This window comes from Desmodus rotundus, chromosome 7 (assembly GCF_022682495.2).
Source record: "Desmodus rotundus isolate HL8 chromosome 7, HLdesRot8A.1, whole genome shotgun sequence".
NCBI lineage: Eukaryota > Metazoa > Chordata > Mammalia > Chiroptera > Phyllostomidae > Desmodus > Desmodus rotundus.
In genome coordinates this window covers 36,369,188-36,394,216 of record NC_071393.1, presented here as the reverse complement: position 1 = coordinate 36,394,216, position 25,029 = coordinate 36,369,188, and the positions used below count along the sequence as shown (strand labels likewise).

Sequence of the window (25,029 nt, the reverse complement as noted above, 5' to 3'; positions counted from 1 at the left end):
CTAGAGCAGCGTTTTTCAGACTGCAGCTTGCCCAAGAGATGGGGTAGGTCAAGACCAGCATTTAAAAACACGTGTTTTTAGAAGAGAACAGAAAATAGCAGTTTATTATTCTTAGTAAGTGTACGCGTTGTTTACCGAAATTCCCCGAAACCCAACATGTTAAAGAGTATCTTTTTCTAAAAAAGGCATGTCTGTAAACGCTCGTGCTCTGCGAGCTGCAGTTGACTCCTGGAAGCCAATGGCGCAACAAACAGCAGCAGCAACAGAGCCGGCTGACGCTGTGCGTGCGGCCGGGTGTGAGACATTGAGAAAGACACAGCACCTATTTCACCTGGGCTGTGTCCCTGCGAGAAGTGTTTCACGGGCACCTGGCCGTGCTGGAACACCTGGACATAACCTGACCTGGGGGAAATGATGCAAGAACAAAAATAAGATAAACTTGCCGGGCTTCTTAAAACACATTAGTCTCGTGAAAGAAAAATGGTGAGAACTCAGTCTGGAGTGTAGATTAAAGAAGAGGAAAGACACATGAAATAATGTAAAGCAGGCATGATCTTTACTGGTTCCTGGACCTGGGAGCAGAAACACACAGACGAAGGGCACTGTTGATGCGTTTACTTGACGTTAAATTTTCACAGTATTAGATGTGCCGTTTGGTACATCAGATAGATGATACTTGGTGTTCGGACGAAGTTTTCCGAAAGCGGTCGTCGTATGGCAGTGTCGTTGGAGAACGTCCTGATCGTAGGAGATGGGAACTGAGTGAAGTGTCACGGTGCCGCGGCTGGCCCGAGGGGGACTCAGTCTGTAGTCAGGAAGTAGGTGTGTGTAAATACAGTGGGAGAAACATGGCGAGCGTGGCAGAACACTAACATTTGGTGAATTCTGGAAAGCAACATACGGTGTTCGTTGTGTTATCCTTGCAATTGGGTTCTGAGCGTTTGACGTTCTCAACATAAATTGGGTGGAATAAATATGAACTGCAGTTTGGTTAGCCAGCTACATCAGCCAGTTGGTCAAGACTTTTAAAAGTTGAGGGCTTGAAAAGTACACGTGAGTCGGTTTTAACTGCACTAAGTGGGTCGGCATGCCCACCCGCGTTCCTGTCAGGGAGCCGAGCGTGTGTGAAAATGGCAGTTAAGGGCGGCCCTCGGGAGTGAGACGGACTTTGGTTCCTGCATGAGCAGACACAAATCCTGGGGATGAGAGATTTGAACGTCATCTGTAACGCGGGAATGGTAGTGGAGACCCCCATGTGGGACTGTTGTAAGGGTCAAGTCCCTGCCGTGTAAGAGCATGCAGCAAATGTTAGCGATGATGATGATGATGATGATGATGGAGACAGCAACAGCAGCCACATGGGTGCCTCCGCAGCTTAGTCCGGGTTCTTAACAGGGAGGTGATTGAGCCACTCAGGGAGTGGGTGGCTAAGTCCTACTCCAGAGCCTTTGAGGGTTGAGGCCTGCGGCACCTGGTACAGCCTTGAGCACGAAGTAGTCTCTGTCCTCCAGAAGCCTACAGCACAGTGGGCACCTGCTTGGATACCTGGTCAGCAAATGTCTGGAAAAGGGCAAGGGAAGATCCCCTGGGTGGGCCAGGAGAGAAGACCAGAGAGGAAGCTAATCAGGATCACTGATCTCTCTCTGCTTGCTTCAGTTGCTACAGAGAGGAGCGTTGGAGGGTGTGTGGACCGTTAACCTTGAGATGCCCGGTCACATGTTCTAACATGGGAGGGGCTAAAGTTACGCAGCTGTCTCAGCAACAGCCCCACACTTCTCCTGTCTGAACGAGTGTTCCCTGCCGTGCGGTTGTCTTGAGGACCCAGATGGTCCCTTCATGGAAGCGTCTCTTCGCTTTACTTGGGAACTGCCCTCAAAGCCCCTTTTGGAACCACTCTAGAAAGCCACGCCCACTGAGTGACGTTAGTCACACTCTGGGTACCGACTTCGCTCACTGGCCATGCTCATCAGACTAGTTTCCAGGAAATGTGTGTCTCTTCCCTAAAATAATGCTACGCTATCACCAAGGATAATCAAAGACTACGGTGAAGGTTCAGAATGTTTCTGGGTTCTGGAAAAGTTTATAATCAGTCACTTCCTTGAAAGCAGTATCTGACTCCCAAAGGCACAACCTGACCTGGGAACGGGTGCGCGTGAGAGAAGGTGTCTCTTTTTAAATGAGTCAGACGTGACCACGCCTGGTCCACACGCTGCGGTCATCACAGCGGCGTGATGGCTGCCTTTGGGCCTTCAGGTAGCGTGATCAGTGGTTGAGATCTGCTTCGTGTAAAGTCCACCCAAGAAAAGTCAAATGATAGGTGATCGAAAAAATTATTTGTTGTTCTTTTTTTTTTTTTTTTTTTTTTGTCCTGTCCAGTTCCCAGTGCTGCTCCTCAGAACCTGACCTTGGAAGTGAGAAATTCAAAGGTAAAACTTTATATTGCTGTCATTCATTTTTAGTGTTGTATTAGTAAGACTCAGAAGGGCTTATGGAGAGGGAGTCCACACTGAAACAATCACTATCGGGAAGGAAAGTGACCTGGCTATCATACTTGCCAATAAAGCTGAGCTTAGAAGCCAGCCTGAGTTTATCCTGTTCAAACTTTACTGCCTTTCTCTGATGCCAAAATTACGTCAGCCTCTCTCTGAATCTAAATACGAGGCCTGTCCGAAAAGTCCAGCCATTGTAATATGAAGAGAATGGTTTGCACAACATCGATGTAACCTGGCAGCCAAGGAGAGTGGACTGGAGTGCGCATGTGTGAACAGTGATGACCTCACTGTACTAGTCAGTGGGGGCGGTAGATGCCGTTGAGTAAACACGTGTACTGACTGAGTAGAGCAATGAATCTGCATCAAATTTTGTGTTAAGCTTGAACATTCCTTCACGGAAACCATTAGGATTATTCAGAAGGCCACAGCTATGGGCAACTGGTGATTGGCAGCTTCATCACGACAATGTGCCCCCTTCATGCATCACGTCCTGGGCAAAACGTCAAATTGCCCAGGTGACTCAGCCCCGCTGCATCCCAGATTTGGCACCCTGCAACTTCTGGCTTTTCCCAAAACTAAAACTACCTTTGAAAGGGAAGAGATTTCAGATTGTCAGTGAGATTCAGGAAAATACGACAGGGCAGCTGATGGCGACTGAGAGAACTGTGTGAGGTCCCAAGGTGCCTACTTTGAAGGAAACTGAGACGTCACTGTCCTGTGTACAGTGTTTCTTATATCTTGTATCTTCTCAGTAAATGTCTCTATTTTTCATAGTGCATGGCTGGATACCTTCTGGACAGGCCTCGTATATTTGCTACTGTTACATAAATCATTACATTGTAGAGCTTAACAGTTCAGGACCTTGGTGATGAGGTAGACAGAAGTCAGTCACTTCCGGTACCATAGTCCCTTAGTCCTGTGAGACGAGCCTAGTGAAGGCCTGACGGTTGCTGACGCTGAAACCATCCCTCCTAGGCGTGTTCACTGTGCGTCTAAGGAATGTACACCTCTTGAAAGGCTCAGAGCACCTTCCGGGCTACTTGGACCTCTGAGATGTTTGGTCCTTTCAGAAAGTACTGTTGGACTCCTTTTCCTTAAAAAAAAAAAAAAATTGTTAATTCATGATCCCTCTTTGGGAGAGTTAGACAGAAATTATTTAATTTCAGCTGTCCCACAATTGCGATAGGAAGAGAACCTTACCCCTGTCAATAGTTTACTTTCTAATCCATGTGCTTCTGACCTTATATTTTCTTCTGAAAACTTTTTTGAGACTTTTGGCCAGTGTCTTTTTTCGGGCTAAACGCCCAGAAGATCAAGGGCCCAAAGTATACTGCTTGCAAATATAGTCTCCCAATTTGATCATTGGTGGGGAGGGGGGGTTAATTAAAAAGTATTTCTGAGTGGTTATGAAATAATAAAACTCTGAACACCCTACTGCCTTTATGCGCCTCCTCTTTAAACTTAGGATCATGATACATAAAAGTTGAGAACCAAGCTTTTGACGTATTTCATCTTTTCCCTTTAAACTTGTCTTTCCAGAGTATTGTGATTCACTGGCAGCCACCTCCTCCAGCCGCACAAAATGGGAAGATTACTGGCTACAAGATTCGCTACCGAAAGGCCTCCCGCAAGAGTGATGTCACTGAGACCTTGGTAACTGGGACACAGCTGTCTCAGCCGATTGAAGGTCAGCTGCTTTGCAGATAGAGGGAAGCTGGGGGGTGGTATCTGTCTCCCACGTTAGTTATGCTGGTCTAGTTACTGCACTGAGCTGTTGACCTGCGCTGAGTAAAAGTGGTTCAAACGAATGTGTAATGATTTATTCTACTTCTGACTTGATGAAAAATTTATGGAAAATACTCTTCTACGTTCTGAATGGTGAGCCTGTGTTTGAGTTTTATTTCCTTACTTGTGTCTTTCTGTATCCTCCGTGTTCTTTAAAATACATGTATTGCTTTTTTTGTATTCTGAAAAGAAAGTTAAAGCTCTATAAGCAAAGAATCTGCTCAGTCTAGTTGGTAGCAGAGTATACAAAATGATTGTTACAACATTGACACTGTCACCAAACAACCAGTAGAGGCCTACCACTTGTCACCAACAGGCAAAAACTCTGGAGGCAGAGTTCAGTGGAAAGGGAGGAATTGTTTATTCAGAGTCTGTTCAGCTTGAAAAAATGGCAGTTTCTGCCTCAAAGCCCGTTTCCTCTAAGACGCACAAAGAAAATCACCCTCTGCCAGCTCAGTTCACGGTTGTGCCAGGAACCTCTTCTCCCACCCAAAAGTATCGTCTTTCAAGAAACGTAGATGGCTGGTGTGGCTTGGTGGATGAAGCCCTGGCCTGCAAACCGAAAGGTCGCTGGTTCGATACTGGTGAGGGCTCCTGCCTGGGTTGAAGGCCAGGTCCCCAGTTGGGGGCGTACAAGAGACAACTGATCGATATTTCTCTCACATATCATTGTTTTTCTCCCTGCCTTCCTTTCTCCCTTACCCTCTCTCTAAAAATAAATAAATAAAATCTTAAAAAAAAAAAAAGAAGAAAGAAAGAAACATAGGAGGCTTAGCTGGCTTCCAGTTGGTGTCTGGCTTCAGGCATCTTTCAGTCTGTGCACCCAGGCACCCTGCTCAGAGCGCACTGTCTTCTTCAGATACTGCCCCCCCCCCCCGTGTGTCCCACGCAGTACAGTTTCAGTTGCCCTGCAGCCGGTCTCCCGTGTGGGAGGGAGGGGCGCAGGGCTTGTGTGGGCTCCAGGCCCTCTAGGCCCATGGCTCCAGGCCTCCTCCCCTGTAACACCTCTCTTCCTGCTGCGCTGCCTCCAGGACCAGCACCAGCCAGTACACTAAGCCTGCCCTGGCTGGAACGGGGCGGAGCAGGCGGCAGCAGTGGGAGCTGACAGGCCAGTGCTGGAGGTGTGGGCAGCAGGCTGGCTGCCACTGTGGCCTCTAGTGTGGGGGAAGGGCACAGGGCATGCCGCACAGCCATGCTCCCCAAGTGCGCCAGCCTGAGCCCCCTCCCCTCCCTCTTAGGGGCCTAGTGCCCACTCTGCTCCAGGCAGGCCCTGGAGCACATGAGAGGGACCCGAGAATGTTCCTGGACCACACAGTCCCCGGGGCCCGGGAACTCTGTCCCCTCCGCAGCCAGGAAAGAGGGCAGAGTCCCAGAGAGCCCTGTTGCTTGCTCTTCTACTTAAAGGCTTCCTCCAGAACCCTCTGCACAGCCAGCATTCGGTCAGTTGCCAGAGCCACGTGCACTGGCTGGCGGCCACACTGCAGCCGACACTCAGGCTCTGGTCTTCGGCACGTCCCAACCCCTCCTGCATTTCCGGGGCAGAGGCGTGCCCCGTCACACCACACTTGTGTGTATGTGGCCTTGAGCGACGTCGGGGCATAGCTGTAGCAGTGCGGTAGTCGTTCTTGCTCCTTTGGGCACAATAAAGTTTTAGGAAATGCTGTCAGGGGTAGATAGTTCCTTTTGTGTAGCTTCTCTTTATGTGCAACAGAGCAGGTGTGGCATAGCCCTAATACTGGCATCTACCCCTGAGGATGGCAGGTCCCCCCCTTCCTCACGTAGGGGAAATCGAGTTGGCTTGGCAAGGGCAAGTTCACTTCGCAGGAGGCCATGGGAGGAAGGTGACGTGCTTTTTGCTTTTTGGCTCTTGGGCCTGTGCTGACAAAGAAGAGAGACAGATGCCCCTAAGAAGCCGTTCTGGGGTTCCTGGCAGAGCTGGTAGGTGAGAACGACAAAGTTGGACGTATTGTTACCGTCATCGAGGCCCCGCGAGTGACTTCATCGCCCTCGCGGGACCCTAGACTTCCCATGTATTGCTCTCCTCCAGGGCAGACATCGAAAGGACGGGAGGAGCATGACATCAGCCGCTTTCCTCTGCCTCCAGAGGCCAGGCCCTTCATAGAACCAAGATCTGGAGTCAAAAATATGAGTCCTTCCTTGTGAGTTTGTAAAACTTGAGGTAGCAGCAGCAGACAGTGAAGGAGTGCACTGTAGTGACGCGGGGAGCTTTTCTCCGTAAGCCCCATCTCCAGGATGGGCCTGCTTTCACCTCAGGAGGTGGGGGTGTCTCCGTGGGGCAGCCCCTGCTCCGTGCTGTGGGCGCCGCTGAGGAACCTCGCTGGAGGAGCTTTCCAGCACAGTTGCTCGGAGGTGTTCCTAACGGTCAGTTTCTCGTTTTACTCCAACTACAGTTAGATAACATTTTCTGTCTGTAAGGCTTTTATTTTGAATATTTAATGGTAGACAGTGCTATGCAACAGGCACTGTTGTTGCCGCCCGTAGCCTGAAAATAAGAGTACAATCCTGTCTATGAGGAGGCTGTGCATTTTCTCCATAAAACCTTTGATATATAAGGCAAATACCATTTTTGTGGTAGGAACAGATTTTTCTTTATCCAGAAAGTTCTTGCATTTAAAAACAACATTTAGATTGACTCCTTTGTTTAACAGACTTTATTCCATTTTGATTAGCGTGAGCTAGCCCTGGGTGTGTGTAATCGTGAGCAAAAATGGCGATCTCTGCTCTCTGGAAGTGTTACCTTGAAGCGTGGTGAGTGTGACGGAATAACATGGGTTACCAGGACCCAGCACTGAACCATGCCGTGCGATTAAGTTTTAGCCAGACGTCTTTCATTGTTTCTTCTCTTTGTACCGCTTAGAGCACGTGCCGTGTTCTGCCGCACCTTGACAGTGTGGTCCGTATGCCTCAGTGTCAGTCCGTGGCCTCCGTCAGTTACCTCGGGGTGGAGGGATTCTCACCTCTTCTTCACACGCTAGTCTCTCGCTTGCACACACTTGTGTGCGCACTCTCCCCCTTCCTCATTCGCTTTCTCATGCTCTAACCCTCCCCAAAGGGAGGGCTTGCTGATGTGGTCGCTGGTAATCGGACTGTCGTCTCCTCACCGTTGTATGTACACACACAGCCACTCCAGCTCCTTTCTGCCTCGTGTATGCAGGGAGGGGGCGGGGGGTAGAGTGACGTGGGCCCAGCCGTCTTTCCTCTTCTCCTTCAGTCTTGCTGCTTGCTTTCTTGTGGGCAAATAGAGTGAGGGTGGTCTGCAGAGAACAGAAAGAACCTCCCGTCTGATTAACTGGGCCGGGGCTCATCGTGGCCAAGTTCTCTCAGTCGCTCTCTCTCTCTCTGGAAGTTCTGTATGGTCTTCCTGGCCAAAGATCCCAATACTTGGATATGGGAAAGCAGAACAATTTCCCACAGCCCTTGTAACGCCTGTCACAATGTCTAGTATCCAAGTGGTCTAAAAATCTATGCATGTGAACTGCACGCTTTAAAATGGTTACAGATGATAAGTTTTATTGTGTGTGTAAACACAATAAAAAAATGGACTCATGAATACACGAATATTGGCTGCTGCTCTGCCTTGTAGGGTGGACGTCACATGTGGGTCTGTGTGGCCCTTGACACGTTGGTAAACCATGGAGTTTCTTAGCTGATAGAAAATACGAAGATTGCATAAGAGAAAGGCTTTGCTCCTCTTCAACTTACTGTGTGTACTTATGGGTGGGGAGGCTATTGAGAAGCAGATTTCTGGGCTGTGTTTGGTGTTTCAAGTTTTTTCTCTGGTTACGGCATGGCTCAGAGAACAGAGGTAACATGATAGGGTTTAGATTTTTTTATTCTTATTTTCATTAGGTGACATCAGTTACTAGGTCATATAGGTTTCAAGTGTACATTACTGTGACACGTGATCTGTGTATTGCATTGCATGCCCACCACCCAAAGTCCTGTCATCTTCTGTCACCAAATATTCAGTCCCTTTACCCTCCCCCACTCCCCCACCCCGTCCCTCTGGTCACCACACACTGTTGTCTGCCACTCAGCCAAAAGAAAAGATGAAGCGGGAGTTACATCTTGCATTCTTTTCTCCTCTTCGGTGTCTTCTAAGACCAACTGCCTTTGTTCCTTTGTTCTAACCCTTTCATTATTCTTGGCCTCTTTTTGGCCTTAGCTTCCTTAGTAACGAAATGAAGGGATTGCATTCAGTGAGCTCTAAACTGCCTTCACGTGCCTTTTAGAAACCTGCAATCTCCTGGGAGCTTCACTCATTTCGTTTTCTTCTCGGGCTGTGCCGACCTCAGCTTCTCCTGCTTTAGAGGTGGGAGACCTCTGTGCTGTATGTATGTATTGCTTGTTTTGTACTAACTTTAAAATTTCACCAACACAGTAGCTGTGTCCGGAGTTGGTGGGTGAGGTATTTGCGTTAATGAGACATCTTTTGTCTTCCTAAGCTCTTACTTCTGCTTGTCTTTCCTTGTCGTTCGGGTCTCAGGTCTGGATCGGGGGACCGAGTACAATTTTCGAGTGGCCGCTCTGACAGTCAATGGCACGGGCCCAGCTACTGACTGGCTGTCCGCGGAAACCTTTGAAAGTGACTTAGATGGTAAGAACCACGATGCGCAGGATTAACAAGGTACTGAGTGGAGTGCGGTGAGTCTGACCGGAAAGCCCCAGGTTTGAGGCACGCACACAGCACTTGAGTCTGTGAGCTCTAGCGTATTGCTCTGCTGCCAATCCGGGAAGGCAGCGATTTTCCTGTGCCCCACCCCCAACCCCCGCCCAGTGGATTTTAGAGGACTGTCTCTTTAAGCAGAACCAGAGCCAATGAAAAGGTACAGGTGCTTTAAGTCTGGTTTTTTTTTTTTTTTTTTTTTTACCAAGGCCATTAAGTACATGAATGGTCTAAAATGTAAGGCTGAGCCACGGGAATCTTGCCTTTATTTGCGTTCGTTTCCCTTTTCGCTTCATCACAGACACCTGTCCTTTTCCTCACCTGTTTGTTTACTCAGTCCGTCTGGGTGGTGGGGGCAGGGGGGGCGTTCAGGAGCTGCACTTGGGAAACAAGAGACCCTGGGTCCTTATTCTCACTCTTGGTTGCTAATTTGTAAGTTCAGATAGCAGTCTGTGCCTTGAAAGCGACTGTAAATCGCCACCTTTTTAAGCCCGTTACACCAGTTTGTGGTTCTGAAATGTCATGTTTTCGGACTTGTCCTACTACCTTGGAGAGTGAAGAAGTAATGCTACCGCTGTAATGTGGCCCTTGATTTCCTGCTGACAGCAGGCTTCTGATTAGCTGATGGTCCCACCTGGTAAGTTAGGGAATCGGATGTGGCTAAGGAACCAAAAGGAATGACTATCAAGAGGCAATTTGTTTGTTTTTTTCTATTGGGCAGAGGTTCTTAGATCTCTGTCTCCCCTTCAGAATTACTCTGTAGTGTTTTGTATTTCAGACTCTTTGGGTTTCATTTTCTTCTTAGAACGCAGTAAAGCCACGGGCCATACTTTACTGTACAGACAGACTGTCTTTGAATTCTTGGACATAATGGAAAAAACTTAGCACCAAATACTTCGGAAAAAGACTGCGCACCGTTCCCCAAGGGTGGTGGGATGTTCTAAAGGAAGGTGGATCTCATCTTGCTTTTCCACTTTTCTCCCCAGAAACCCGTGTCCCTGAAGTACCTAGTTCTCTCCACGTCCGCCCGCTCGTCACAAGCATCGTGGTGAGCTGGACCCCTCCGGAGAACCAGAACATCGTGGTCAGAGGGTATGCCATCGGCTATGGCATCGGCAGCCCGCATGCCCAGACCATCAAAGTGGACTACAAGCAGCGCTACTACACCATCGAAAATCTGGGTGCGTATGTCGGGGGGGGGGGGGACTAATTGCACTCGGTGGTTGCTTTCTTTTCGCCTTTGCATTGTGTAATAATTTACTTTTATAGAAAACTTCCAAAGTAGTAGAACGAGGGATTCCTGTACACCCTTGACTCAGATTCCCCAGGGGTTAACATTCCACGCGTGTGCTCTGTCACTCTCCTCTCCGTCCTTGTTTCCCCTCTGAACCATCCGGAAGCACGTGCAGACGTGACACCTCTCTGCTCGCTAGCTAACACTTTAACACACGCTCCCTGGAAACGGGGACACTTCCTCTCATGAGCACACTACAGGGACCGAAATTAGCGAATTGACACCGAGATGACATCTGCAGACTCCATTCATTCACGTTCCAGTAGCTGTCGCGTTCGCGTCCTTTATGAGAAAGAGAAGCACCGAGCCCGGTCACGCGTGGCGTTTGTCACTAGTTCTGAGATGGGGTGGTTCCTCAGGTTGATTTGCTGGTTTTGTACTTTAACGACTACGACCTTTTTGAAAAATATAGACCATCTATATGGTAGACTGTCAACTTAACATCATCTAGTATTTCCTCATCCCGTTCAGCTTGTGCCCTCTGGAGGGGGTGTCATGGCGTGGCACGTTCTTGTCTGCGTGTGGCACTAGGAGGCGCAGCAGCGCCTGCCACGCGTGATGTTAACTGCAGTCTCTTGGTTAAAATGGTGTCTGCCACGTTTCTCTAGTGTGAAGTTACTTTTTCTTCATAATAAGTACCTTGCAGGGGAGATAGGCCGTCTTTGTAAATATTTTATTTCTCATCAAACTTTCATTTACCAGTTTTAGCATCTTAGGAACAGTTATTACTCTGGTGTTTCACAAATGGTGATTTTCTAATTCCATTGTTTCTTCTACATTTATGAGCATCCTTAAAGAAGGAGTGGCTTTCCTTCTCTTCCGTAGGAACGGATGGCCGATGGCCAGTGGGAATCTCTTTGTAACTGGTTCCCCTCCGTCCATTGGACACCCCCATCTTTCATTAAGCACCTTCTGCCTCTTTGATATGGTTCAGCTTCTGGTATCTCCTACCCTTACCCCTTGAATCAGCCATTTCTCCAAGGAACCCTGGTTGCTTTTATGGAACATGGTATTTAGACGCCAATATTTGAGCACTCTGCAGACTCACTGTGACTGTAGATAATCTTGAGGAATCTACAGGTGAATTTAGCAAGGTCCCAAGATACAAAATTGATATACAGAAGTGTTCTATTTCCACGCTCTTAACAATAAGCCCTGGGACATTGGAATTAAAATTGCATTCTCCCCAGGGCAATCCTAAGTAAAATGCCAGTAGACTTTTTTGTAGAAACTTGTAAACTTATTCTAAAATTTATAGGGAAGATCAAAGGAACTAGAATAGTCCAACACTTTTGAAATGAAGAATGAAGTTTAGAAGACCCACGTAGGACAGGACTTACTATAAAGCTACAGTAATGGAGGCATTGTGGTGTAAGGTAGGTGATTAAATGGAGCAGAATGGAACCTAGAAGTAGATCCGTGTGTATATTGTCAATGGATCCTTTACAAAAATGCTGAGATAATTTAGTGGGGAGAAGGTAGGTTTTTCAACAAAAGGTATGGCAATAACGGGGTAACTGTATGACGCAGAAAAGGAACCTTCCGTGCCCCTTGTTTCCGACCATACACAAGAGCTGAAATTGTACAATTTCTACAAGAAAACAGGACAAAGTCTTCATGACCTTGGGGTAAGCAGGGATATCTGAGATGCAAAAAAGCCCAACTTATAAAATTAAGAAATTAATAAACTTGACTTTATTAAAATTGAAATCTTCTACTTTTGAAAAGACACCAATAAAATGAAAAAGTGAGCCATAGACCAGGAGAAAACACTTACCATTCAAATATCTGATAAAGAATTTAAGTCCAGAATTTATTTTTAAAAACTCTTACAACTCAATAAGAAGATGACTGTCCAGTAAAAAAGTAGGCAAAAGATTTGGACAAAGAGCCCTGGCTGGTGTGGCTCAGTGGACTGAGCTCTGGCCTGCAAACCAAAGAGTCGTCGGTTCGATTCCCAGTCAGGGCACATGCCTGGGTTTCAGGCCAGGTCCCCAGTGGGGGGTGGCTGAGAGGCAACAACATATTGATGTTTCTCTCTCTCTCCCTTCTTCTCCTCTCTCTAAAAATAAAATAAATCCTTAGAAAAAAGATTAGGACAAACAGTGTACCAAAGAAGGCAAACAAGAAGACAGTAAGCATGTGCAAAGATTCCTGCGTTTCTGTGCGGCCCGTCACCACCTTTCTGTGAAGTTACAGAACAGGCAGCACAGCTCTGCTGGGACAGAGAGCAGTGGTTGCCTAGAAACGGGTGGTAGGCATTGACTGCAAGGGTCACAAGGGAACGAGGTGGAGCGTTGGCAATATTCTGTGTATCGATGGTGGCAGTGATTAATCACACATACCTGTCAAAACTCAACAAACTATATATACCCCTTAAAGTGGTACATTTTACTGTGTGCCATTCATACCTCAAAGTTGACTTACAAAGCAAGAAAATGAAAAATAGTATTTACTTAATAACACCTCTTTTCATCGCATCTAACTAGCAGCATCTTCCACGGTCTCCCAGAGGGAGCATTGCTTCCTGCAGCATCGCCTCCAAGCCGGTCGTAATCTGGGGCAGATTTCATCTGACCGAGAAGTCTGTACGAGGGCCGATGAGTTTGGCAATTCCTGGATTTGGAGTCCTCCCTCCCCCTCCCCCACCCCGCAGAGAGTTAAGGACATGTAGCAATTACTAAGTTAACAGTTTTTCTCTTGTTTCTCTACCTTGGCTGTTCCAGTCACTGTCCTCCTTCTGAAGGAAAGGGATTTAATTTTAAACTCCCATCTATGACTTATACAACACATGAATATCCTATTTACTCATTCTAGTCCAAGCCCCACACTATACAGTAACATCACTAACCACCCATGAGCTGAGGCCAAGAGAGAATGCAAGCACAGCCAGCCTCACCCCTGGTACTAACTCCAGGAAGTCGATCCCGGATGGTTTTTCTACACAGTGGTTTCCCCTTAACTGTTGGCTGTTCCAGCTTCTGCAGTTGGGTTACCCATGGGCAACCAGGACCTGAAAATATTAAATGGAGGATTCCAGAAATAAACAATTTATAATGTTTTAAAATGCACACCATTTTGACTAGTGTGATGAAATCTCAAGCCATCCCACTCTGTGTCCCCCTCCCGGGACACGAATCATCCCTTTGTCCAGCGTATCCGGGCCGAGTGCGCTACCTGCCTGGTAGTCAGTTAGCCATCTTTGGTCACCAGGTCGGTTACCAGAGGCAGAGGCCACATTTACAGTGCATCATTATTAGTTACTGCTTGTTACTGTGCTGGAATTAGAGATTAAACTTCATCATAGGTAGGTACACACAGGGAAAAGCATCGTGAATACATAGGGTGTGGTCCTGTCCCTGGTTTCAGGCCTGCACTGGGGATCTTGGGACATGGCCCTGCAGTAAGGGGGGCAACTGTAACGTAACGTGACCGTCTCACATCTCCCTGCACTCCACATCATCCCACATAAAAACTTTTTAAGTCTCCTCTCCGTATTTCCTCTGTTAAGATCTTGCAGTCACCCCTGAGTTTTTAAAATCCTTCGGTGAGAATTTCAGTGTTCTGACTGGCTTCTCTCCCTCAGACCCCAGCTCTCACTACGTGATTACCTTGAAAGCATTCAACAACGTGGGCGAAGGCATCCCACTGTATGAGAGTGCTGTGACCAGGCCTCACACAGGTAAGGTCCTCTGTCCTCCTCTGGCCTTCGGCTTTTTTGCATGGGGCCCGCCCCCGGATAGCAGTGGAGGGCACAGTATGTGGCAGTTCAGGGTGCAGGCTTCCCGGGAGAGTGTGGGCTTGTGGCATGCAGTGTTTGTTACTTCCAGTTTTGCTTTTTAGGAAATATTAATGACCCTGTCCAGTAAACATTTTCAGGTAGATATGTAACCCATGTTTTTAATGTGTTGAGATCTAAAAGCCATAGTTCTGACGGAATTAAAAGTGATTTTTCATCTATCGGTCATGTGAGTTGTAACTAAAATGAGTGAAAAAATGAGAAGATCTCCATGTCTCTGGAGGAGTTATATAGGTTCCTGATGATAGCAATAAATGTATACGATTGATAAACCCAGCACTTTCTTCACTAGTCACCTGAGCGGCTGGGAAGGTATTTTTGTATGTGCTTTTCAGAAGCTTTATAGAGAGAGTACAGAGTCGGATGTACTGTCCGTGTGATCAGCTGTGTACTTGTGACAAAAGAGACCAAATACTCATTTTTTTCTTTGTAATTTATTTAAAATACCTTTAAATGATTATACATATAATGTAAAATTTCTGTAGACACATAAAACATGGACTTCAGATCTGAATGAGAAAGTGTATCAAACTGACATATTAGAGTTGAACATTTTTCCGATAGGCACTGAAAAACCAAAGAGCCTGTCACTTTTGGAAATGCTCTTTTCCATCTGTTTCCCAGAGTTGTGACTCTGTACTGCCTGCTATGTCTTCTGGATACTTTGTATAGCACCACACAGTTGGCATTACTCTTTCTGAAAAGAGAGTCTCCGCCCCCTCTATGCCTTGGCTCCACGAGGCCAACGCCGTGACTGCACTTGGGCGGCTCTGCCCTGTTTCCGCTCCTCTGTGCTGAGTGTGCAACTCCTTCTCAGGAGCGTTAGCGTTCCGTGAAGGGGACAAAGCAAGATCAAAAAAGAGAGTACTAAATAAGTAGTTTGGTACTTTCTTAACTCAATCTACAATAGAAAAAAACAAATTTGAATTTTTTTTAACGTGACTTAAAAATATACAGGGTCCTGCACAAATAATGCCTTTTTTGGTTACAAAATCTTTCATTACAAAACCATAAGCATGTAATTCTGTAACAGAACAACATCAGACCCAAGCACACCCTGTGACATTGTAGGTGAAATGTTAAAAGTTAAAACTCCAAACTATCACACCGATATTATTCCCCGACCAGCCACATTGAAGCAGGCTCCCTTCGTCTTCTGGCTGCAAGTACAGAAGGAAATGTTCCTAATTCATGTAACCCAGCTACTTTTTTCACAAGTTGTTACAAATAAAAAATTTCCTCAAAGATGTCTAATGATTTTGGCATCTGAAGGTACATTGTCTGTTACTAAGTGGTCCGTGGCCTGATCTTTGAACAAGGCTCTTGATTAAAATGCGTGCTGTTCCCCTGCTATTTTTAGTCCTCATTGTGCGGAAACAAATATGCAAATGGAGACTATTCCTTCAGCGTGGCAATTATTCATAATAATTGGCCCACGTCTTTTCAGATTTTGACTTACAGGAAGGGTTAATCACAATAACTACGGGGGAGACCTTTCTGAAACCTTAGCTTTAAACACGCGAGTGTGTGCATACTTACACAACCTGTCGGAAGAGCCCGAAGGGGTCCTGGTGCGTTGTACTGACTCCGCCCTCTGTTTTGATGAGAATGTGTCTGTTGCACACGGCACAGGCAGCGCTTGCGGACAGACTTCCCCTTCCATCAGATGAGCCCTCTGGTTCTGAAGTTCGTAAAGACTAAGTTGCGTGGACCCATAGCTGTGCCATTTCCCATGACTTACTGGCACTCACCGGTGGGTTGTTCTCCGACTCGACTGGCTAAAGTGTAGCAGGAATCAGCAGATCTCAACCGCACCCTGGGGGGTCTCACACACCCGAACATGAAGGCTGGGCTTGGGTCTGAGAGCAGGGCCTTTCCGTGTCCTGTGTATCACACTTAAAGCCGTGTCCCAAAACTCAGCCCCAGCGTGAAATACCAAAACCGATCATAAGCTGTGTGTTGCTTGCTCAGAAATTCTGCCTTTGGTTTTAAAAGCAATTTTTATCTTTTCATGATCCTTTTTGGACAGGAAGTAGAATTTTCAAGTAATTCATAGAAAAATCTAAGTATGAATATGTTAATAAAATCACTGGATTATCAAATTCTAATGCACCTACAGAATACAGTAGAGGATCATAGTTAATTAGTGTTTCCCTGGATGTTTTTCTGAAAGAGCACAAGTGGAAATATTCTTTTAAATGAATGGCGGTTATCTATTAACTCTGGATTTTCTTTCTCTTTCTTCATTTCTCACCTTTCATTCCATTGTATTACCCTGCATTTCCCTTTTCTTTTACTTTTGTTTATGTTAAAATGCCACTTCCCCTTTTAATTACTTCTTACCCAGACACTTCTGAGGTTGATTTATTTGTTATTAATGCTCCATACACTCCAGTGCCCGATCCCACCCCCATGATGCCACCAGTGGGGGTCCAGGCTTCCATTCTGAGTCACGACACCGTCAGGGTCACGTGGGCAGACAACTCGCTGCCCAAGCACCAGAAGATTACGGACTCCCGGTACTACACGGTCCGGTGGAAGACCAACATCCCGGCCAACACCAAGTACAAGGTACGGGCACGTGTGCCGTGGACGCGGCGGGCTCACTGTTGGTATTTTCCGCATTCAAAGTTCTCACATCGTCTGTTTGCAGAATGCGAATGCAACCACTCTGAGTTACTTGGTGACTGGCCTAAAGGCGAACACGCTCTATGAGTTCTCCGTGATGGTGACCAAGGGCCGCAGGTCCAGCACGTGGAGCATGACAGCCCACGGGACCACCTTCGAATTAGGTACGTGCTGTTGGGGCCACACACCATGTGGCATTTCTTCTCTGCGAGACCCGAGAGCTCGTGGAAGCTCGTACTGGTGATGTGCCACATCCCAAATCATGAGACTTATCACGCCTGCTTTCACTCACCGAGGAAAGAACTGAGTGCATTAGTTAATGTGTTTACCAAGCACAAAGCAACTGTAGCTTGAGTTCAGTATTCGCTTTTCCAGCTGATGAATTATGTTTTTCATCTTTTTCATCGTCGTTGTGTACAAGAGCATTAGCACATAACAGGATAATATAGTGCAAAGTATACTAGATCTTAGGAATCAGGAGGCTTGAATTCAATCCCGGGTCAGCCATCCACTGACTGTGACGCTACGCCGGTCATTCAGCCTCTGAATCTCTGTTTCCTCCAGAGAGGTAATAAAGGGGAGTAAGAACTTGTGTCTTTCCTGCTTCACAGGGTTATGGTAAGGGTAGCGCGAGGAGGGGATGGGAAAGCGCACGCTCATTTATAAAGCACTGTGCAGACTCGAGGGCCTCTTGTCATTCACCCTGCTTTCCTGGTAACTGAGGAACAAAGGATGGAGTGACCCGCCCCCACCAGGCAGCTGCAGCGTCGAGCGTGCGTGCTGGGGCCTCAGCACTTTACCAGCAGCCCTTTCACAAAGCAGCTCGTGTCCTGTAACATGTCCCTCTGGAGTGTCCTTAGGGGTTTGTCCGTAAGAAGATGTGGAGGAGAGTTCCCTTTGCTTTTTGCTCACCTGTAGGCCTGCCCTTCTCCCCCGTGCCCTCTCTCAGCACAGGCACCTTCACAGTCACGGTGGCCCCTGTGTCTGTCTCTCCTGTGTGCACAGGAGGGAAAAGGCGGGCGTGGTATCTCCTGGACGGCTTGGCCCTAATGCCCTTTTGTCTGCTGCGCAGCGAGATGAACTTCCTGCAGAAACGGGGGTTTGGATGTGGGGAGTTAGGAGTACGGCACACAAATGCTTACATAGACCGCGAGTATCTTTCTGCTTTAATTCCAGCCTGTTAGCTAATACAGTGTACTATGCATTTCCTTAGGGTGTTCGCACTTCACCGGGCTAGCTTCCATTTTATCCTAGGAGGGTTCTCTCATTTCCGTACTAGTGCATTAAAAGTCTTCAGCCACAGCGTGGACACAAGAAACGCAGTCATTTTTATGTTGTTGGGTTTTCCGTTACACAGACAACTTGACCTTTCAGAGCAATAAGTTCAAGTAGTTGACAGTGGTTTTCATTGCAAACTTTAAAAAACATCACCTTATAAATCATGTTCTTTGAAGGAATTTGAGGTTTTTAAATATTTGGAGAGCCAAATATAGGTGAGAGAGAAAATTATTTTACATTTTAAAATATCCTAACGAAATAACCCCAGTTAGGGGGGAATGTTATCTTAGAAAAATCACATAACTTTCCTCACTTTCAGCATCCTATCTGTCAGGCAGGGATTGTGGAAACTACCTTTCAGGTTGTTTCTTAGTAAATACTAAGAAAAAGTTATTTGTAAAAAGCTTGGTGCCCCGGCCAGCTGGCTCACTTGGCTGGAGCATCATCCCACACAACAAAAGGTTGTGTTTGATCCTGGTCAGGGCGCGTACTTAGACTGTGGGTTCGATCCCCAGTCGGAGCTCATACAGGGTGGGGGGCGTTGATGGATGTTTCTCTCTCTCTCTCCCTGTCAAACTAGTAAACGTGTCAGGAGAAGATTAAAAAAGTAATAATAAAATAAAGTGCCTGGCATATAGTAGGTACTTGGCAGGTACTCGTCTTTTGATTTCCCTACCTACTTACCATATATTTTCCTGCCCCCGCCCCCAGTTGAGAGGCCAGTTCTGTAAGTCCACCGTGTGATGTTCTCTCTTTGGGGTTTTCCATGTTCATCTTTTTTACTGGAGCTATTTATAGACGGACTGTGAACTCTTTGAAGGAAGGAGGCTTTATCTTTTTCGCCTTATAAATGGAAAGGGCTGAGGAAGTGGCGAATAAAATCGAAAAGGACAGGGATTACTGAGAGTGTCCTTATTTTGTAGTCCCTACTTCTCCACCCAAGGACGTGACTGTCGTGAGTAAAGAGGGGAAACCTAGGACCATAATTGTGAACTGGCAGCCTCCCTCCGAAGCCAATGGCAAAATTACAGGTGAGATGACTTCAAATGTGTGTCTGTCCCCTTCTCCTGCCTGGCAGAAGCACCCCAGAGGGTTCTGTGTCGCTGGGAGAAGTGGGAGTCTGAAGGCCAGCGTGGCCATTTTAGGGGGCGCCGTGAGTCCTGATGGTTCTCAGAAGTGGAGCCAGGGGGGCCGCTGTTCGCCCGCAGTGACGGAAAAGCGAGGCACCTGCTCGGTGTCCGCCGGTTGCAACAGCCAGCCAGCCTTTGGATGTAGTGACACTGTATAAACCTGTTTATTTTCCTCAGAGAAGCTGCCCTCTCTGCCTTGGACTAAGATGACCAGCTCTAGAATTAAAGACCCCGCCTCACTCTGTAGGGTAACTCCCAGTGAACAGATTCTGCTCGTTTTACCCTGAAGCCAAAAAAAAGCCCATTGGACTTTTAATTCCTTTCCCCCCTCCAGGGCTGCTGCGTCAGCTTCTGCGCTCTTCCACCTAACCGGTAAAGGTTTGAATTGGCCTGGGCCTTGGAAGACACCTGAGTGTCTCCTTAGCCTTCCAGAGGAGAGCCTTCCCCAGTACACACTGCACCCTCCTCAGCCATATCCAGGAGGAAAGGGATTTGGCTGTTAATTATTCCCCTTGGAGCCTCTGCTCCATGTGCATACGCACTGAGGGACAGAAGTGTGTCTTATGAAGGTCCTTGGCCTAAGAAAACTGGAAGCTTTTTTTTTTCCGCATTGTGTTCCAGCTTTCAATAGAAACTCCTTTCCATAAATTCGTGGTCTTTTGTGATTTTTTTAGGTTTTGAATTTCTTTTTTCATAAAAGAATCAAGCATGACTTGACCTGCATTGCTTTTTTTTTTTTTTTTTGCCTTTAAAACCCAGTAATAATGTACTGCGTGGGTCAGGTAGGTGTGTGGTTGTGGGTCTTTCTGCCTCGGCTATGGAGGTTGAGTGCCCTCTGGTGGAAGCTACCAGGTGACGTTTCACTGCGGCTGCCCCAAATCTGGGAGAACTTAACAAAGGTTGCTGCCCCTCTCCCAGTTCTTCTCCCGAGATACCACATTGGTAAGAGCTAGAACAGCATGTTAGGCCATTGACTGGTTTTCAAAACTGTGTTATTTTAATTGGAGACCATTGAAGGTACATTATTTAAGTATTAACATGTTGAAGTGATTGGATTTCTTAGATTCTGAGGGTACTTAACCCTAAATTTTCTATCTTTTATTAGTTTTATTACTCCAGCGGCTGATGCGGATGATAACCTGTAGCTTGGCGCTGTACAAATTGTGGTTTTCTCTACTGTATTTAGTGCAGCACTCTGAGTGCCTTTACCATTGCTGTTTCAGCAGTGACTTTCTCTACGTGTTTGCGCTGTAGCATGTAACTGGCTGGTTTCAAAAGACGCAGCAGGAGTAAGACCTCTTCCCCATTACCCGCTTTGCACAGGCTACATCATATACTACAGCACGGACGTGAACGCGGAGATGCACGACTGGGTCATCGAGCCCGTCGTGGGCAACCGGCTGACCCACCAGATCCAAGAGCTGACGCTCGACACGCCGTACTACTTCAAGCTGCAGGCTCGCAACTCGAAGGGCATGGGGCCCATGTCGGAAGCCGTCCAGTTCAGAACGCCTAAAGGTGAGGCCCCCGACAGCGTTGGTTAACAACGTGTCTCAGTGGGGCTGTGCTTGCACGCGTCACTGTAGCGTGTCGAGACCATGGATGACGTAAGAAGTCCTTACGATGAGCCACACTGTGTGCATTTATCTCAAAACGGTCCCTCCCTCGCCATTGCCCACCAGACTGGTGCTCGCTAGGTCCCGAGCCTGACCAGATCGTAGAGAAGGGAACTTTGACTCCGGTCTGTCTGAGGCAGCCATGTGAGGCTATTTATAGTCAGACCAGGTGTGATTCTCTTTTCCTGTACAAAGTAATATATTGTGACAGATGATTCTCTTTCAACACATGCAGGCTCCTAACTTGAAAGGCTTATTTTAGACCTTTATAGAGAGAAAGACTACAAGGGGCCCTTTAAAGGAACTCTGCATAAGAAAGTGAAGATAAAGTACTGAACCGAATGAATTTAGGAATAAAATTCAGTCGGGAGCTGAGTCTCTAGAAATACAGAAACCACATCTGGGTTTCTCTTTAAAAGAAAAACAAAAAACCCACCTCAATCTGTTTGGAAGTTCGTGGGGTTTTATTTTTTTCCTTTAAAAATTATGCCTGTCCCATCTTCAAAGCTTGTGATCCTTGCTCTTGTTTTTTCTCCCCCCGTGCTTGGCCTGTTAGCGGACTCCTCTGATAAAATGCCTAATGATCAAGGTAAATGAGTAGACGGCCTCTCTTTCTTTTCCTCTCTTTTGTGACCTATTATTAGCTTTTTCTTGTTTTTGTTCCTTTTTTTTTTTTCTTGCAAACCAGCACCATGTGTTCAAACCCATGTTATTTATTGGCCAAAGTGGAGTTGAGTCCATGTTTGTGGCACTGGGGTATCTGAAAAGCTGGGAGCTAAACAGACTGACGGGGGAAAAAATTGAGCAGAATAACCTGCGTTCTGCAGCTGTCGGGGATGGGCCTGAAGTGTGAGTCCCATTAGCACTAACATACTGAAATTCTGGAACAATTCCAGGCATGATGAGAGCAAGCACAAAAATTCGTGGCATCTGGGATTTTATTAGTATCTCTAAGTGAAAAGTTGTAATCGAATTCGGCACATACCCTGTTTTCTTCCTCCCACAAAGCATCTACAAATGCACCCTACTGAACTATGATTCTTCATGGCAAAATTAGTGCCATTTATTCTTTTACCATAAACTTAATTCAGAGTTCCTTTTCCATTTCCTCACTTAAATATATCTGCTCACTTTTAAAAAGAATAGAAAAAAATTTTCAATGGATATACCTAGGAAGCAGGGGCTTCACTGTCACCATTCTTGAAATTATAGGTCAGCGAGGTCTTTCCACTGTAATTGCTGTGGTGGAGGGTGACGTGCTCTGTGATTGTCATCTCTGGCAATTCAGCTAGAGATGGCGTCTGTTTTCTATACTAAGAAAGAACAATACGAGTAAATTGGATGATTGCTTTTGTAGTTTAAGAATCGTTATTAGAAACACACAGTCTTTGGATCTTGGTTAACGGCAAGAAGAGACAGAACGTGAGGTTTCAGGTTTCAGGGCTTTAGAAATCTGTTTGCCATGAGTCACGGATTGTACCGTACTTCAGAGAAGCTGCAGGCTGGCTTTCATACTAGGGGGTGCAGGGAGGAAGCGTGAAAAAAGAAAGGCCATTCTGTGTATGCGCAGAACACAGACATGCTCGCCGTCCTTTCCCGGCTCCACTCCAAGCGCCAGGGTGCTGCGCCGCACCTCTGGTGTTCAGAGTTCTTGGTCCATGTTTATTTTTGGTGTTTGGTTAATCCTTGGAATTTCTTGTTCGTAGCTTAACTTTAAGAGAAAAAAATTCGGGAAATACAGGAATTAAACCCACTAGCTTATTAGCAAAGTGTGTTCTTTGGCAATTATTTACATAATATGATACTCTGGAGAGATTGGCATAAATGTGGGCTACCCGACAAATAAGTGCATTTAAACATGAAGAACCTTGCAAGTGCTAGGTCAGCCCACCAACTAGACTTTATCAGAGTGAAGAGAGCAGCCGAAATCTTGGTGTGTGGTGCGTGCCGTCGGGGAGGGGTCCCAGCGGCGGACCTGAGGGGTGGAGCGACAAGTATGGGCAATCGAAAGGGACAGTGAGTTACATTCTAGAGTACGCCTTTTTGGATACCCAAGAACTTCTGCCACCTTTTGGAGTTTTGAACTTCCGGAAACGTAGAAAACACTGTTTTTGTCTCCAGATTTATTCTGTTAAATGAACCACATAGGGAAAGTGTCAGATTTTAATTTTTCATTTCCTCGAAGTCTGATAATTCACAGAAGTCCTTGACGTTAGCTCTGATGTGTTACAGAAACAAATCTAGTTCAGGAATCTCTAGCCCAGCTTAATGTATAGAAATGCCTCGTTTATAAGCGTTTTCTGAAGCTTCGTGCCTCTGCCTCCGAGAGGAGAAAGGGTCGTCACGCCTGTAACCACAGCGGCCAGTGTTTATGGGACCCTTACTGTGTGTCGGGCAGCACTTAGAGTCTTTCACAGAACTGAGTGTCCGTGTAGTCCTCACGACGGTTTCAGCAAGTACGCGCCGTTGCCGTTACTGCTTTGTAACGAGGGGACACAGTGATTACATAACTTGCTGAGTGTCAGGTTGTCCCGCGGTCAGCACGTGAAGGGGCCACTCTGCGCGGGCTGGCCGTCCGCCAAGCACGGTGCTGTGAGCAGCAGCGTCCGCTGTGCGCTCTTCCAGACCTCTTCCGAGAGGTCCGCGCTGCTCTCTGGCCCCACGCTGTGGGTGGAGGGGAACCTTTGCCTTCCTGGGAAAGGACTCCTTGTATTTGCTTTACCCAAGCAGCTGTTTCTACAGATGTGAAGAACAGAATTCAAGACCATGTTCAGGTGACTGAGCAGGACTGTGACCCCAGTTTGAACTTGCACTTGCCTTCTTGCTCCTGCTGAGGGAAAGGCGACTTTGTAATTTGAGAAAAGGATCCAGTCCCTGCTAGGCCATATCAGCATAGCCAGGGCCCTTGGAAGAGTCTGGTGCTTTACTGCAGAAGATAACCAAACCAGTCTTCGGGTTCCTCTTCCAAGGGAAGCTATTTTGCATACGCACTCTGGGCCATCTTTCAAAAACTCTTCCCCTGGGCTAGGGAAGTGGCGTGTGTCCCCCCCATCAGCAACGAGTGGCCGTGAGTCTCACACTAGATGCAGCCACGGAAAGGGTGTCAGCCTTTCAGATGCCTCATTGCATAGAAAGCATTCCCTTAGCTCGCTTGGCACAGACAGACCCTGTTTTCCCCTGGTGTTGATGTGCTCCTTCGTTTCCTCATGAACAAAGTAGACTGAAAATATTTTTTTGTAGAACACGCTCATTAGCTGTGAAGTGGACTTGTCACGCCCGTGGGTTGGGTCGTTACTGACGTGGTTTTTTTTCTCCCTCAGCCTCAGGGTCTGCGGGAAAAGGAAGCCGGCTGCCAGACCTAGGATCTGACTACAAACCTCCGATGAGCGGTAAAGCCCCTCCTGCGGCTCTGTGGGCCCCCTGTAGACATGACGCAGTTCTGCTTCGAACATCCTTTGTAGCTTGTGTGTGGTGACTGTACAATGTTACCTATTTCCTTTTGTTTAACAGAGTTAGCGTTAGGCATTTATCTGGCAAATAAGTGCTGAATTACTGCAATCCCATTTATTACAGGATTTATAAATAAAATTGTTTCCCCACATATCCGACTTAAAATAAGACTAATTCTAAATAAACAAGTCTTTTTTTTTTTGTCCACTGCCTCTAGAAAAGAATTAGAATATTGTTTTCAAAAATAAACCAGCTAGTGGAATTAGCCATCACCCAAGCCAAATAAATGCTTCGAAATCATTAATTTCTCCCTAAACTACTTGCCATAGTGTGTTTAGTTTGAGAATTCTAAAGAATTCTTCCCACACTTGCAGCCATCCTGAGAGCTGGTGCCTTCTATTGCTTAAGTGACGGCACTTACTCTTCTAGTGAACTTGACCATTTGTACGCTACCTCCAGACATGAAATCACTGTGAACTTTGGGGAACAGATATCATTCCCGTTGTCTAAAATTTATTTTTATTGTATTTTTTCATTATAATTTGTTCCCCTTACGCCCACCTCTCCCTGCAGTGATCACACTGTTGTCCACGTCCATGAGTGCTTTTCCTTTTTTTGCTTGACCCATCCACTGCCCACATATCCAAGAGGAGTCAGCCTACTCTCTGCCCATGAGTCTGTCTCTGTTATGCTAGTTCAGTTTGTTAGATTCCACATACGAGTGAAATCCTATGGTATTTGTCTTTCTCTGGCTGGCTTTTTTCACTTAGCGTAATCATTACACTAAACTCTCCGTGCCGTCAGAAAGGGTAACGTTTTCTTCAATTGTAAAAGATAGCCTTTCTGGGTAAAGTAGTCTTGGTTGTAGGC

General features: G+C 46.7%; 1 protein-coding gene across 9 annotated transcripts in view; it reads left to right on the top strand.

Moving 5' to 3' along the window:
* The window catches only part of NEO1 (neogenin 1), a 200,861-nt gene that overhangs the window by 151,795 nt on the left and 24,037 nt on the right, over positions 1-25,029 (top strand). For 5 of the 9 annotated variants that reach the window (XM_053927496.2, XM_053927491.2, XM_053927495.2 and 2 more), the window contains exons 12-22: positions 2,377-2,426; positions 4,032-4,179; positions 8,785-8,895; positions 9,951-10,145; positions 13,845-13,940; positions 16,405-16,628; positions 16,711-16,849; positions 18,887-18,994; positions 20,417-20,611; positions 21,266-21,298; positions 24,030-24,098. In XM_053927496.2, coding sequence (XP_053783471.1) covers positions 2,377-2,426; positions 4,032-4,179; positions 8,785-8,895; positions 9,951-10,145; positions 13,845-13,940; positions 16,405-16,628; positions 16,711-16,849; positions 18,887-18,994; positions 20,417-20,611; positions 21,266-21,298; positions 24,030-24,098 — 1,368 coding nt within the window. The remainder of the gene's footprint in view (positions 1-2,376; positions 2,427-4,031; positions 4,180-8,784; positions 8,896-9,950; positions 10,146-13,844; positions 13,941-16,404; positions 16,629-16,710; positions 16,850-18,886; positions 18,995-20,416; positions 20,612-21,265; positions 21,299-24,029; positions 24,099-25,029) is intronic. The other 4 variants (XM_053927494.2, XM_053927489.2, XM_053927490.2 and 1 more) reach the window with 3 other exon arrangements.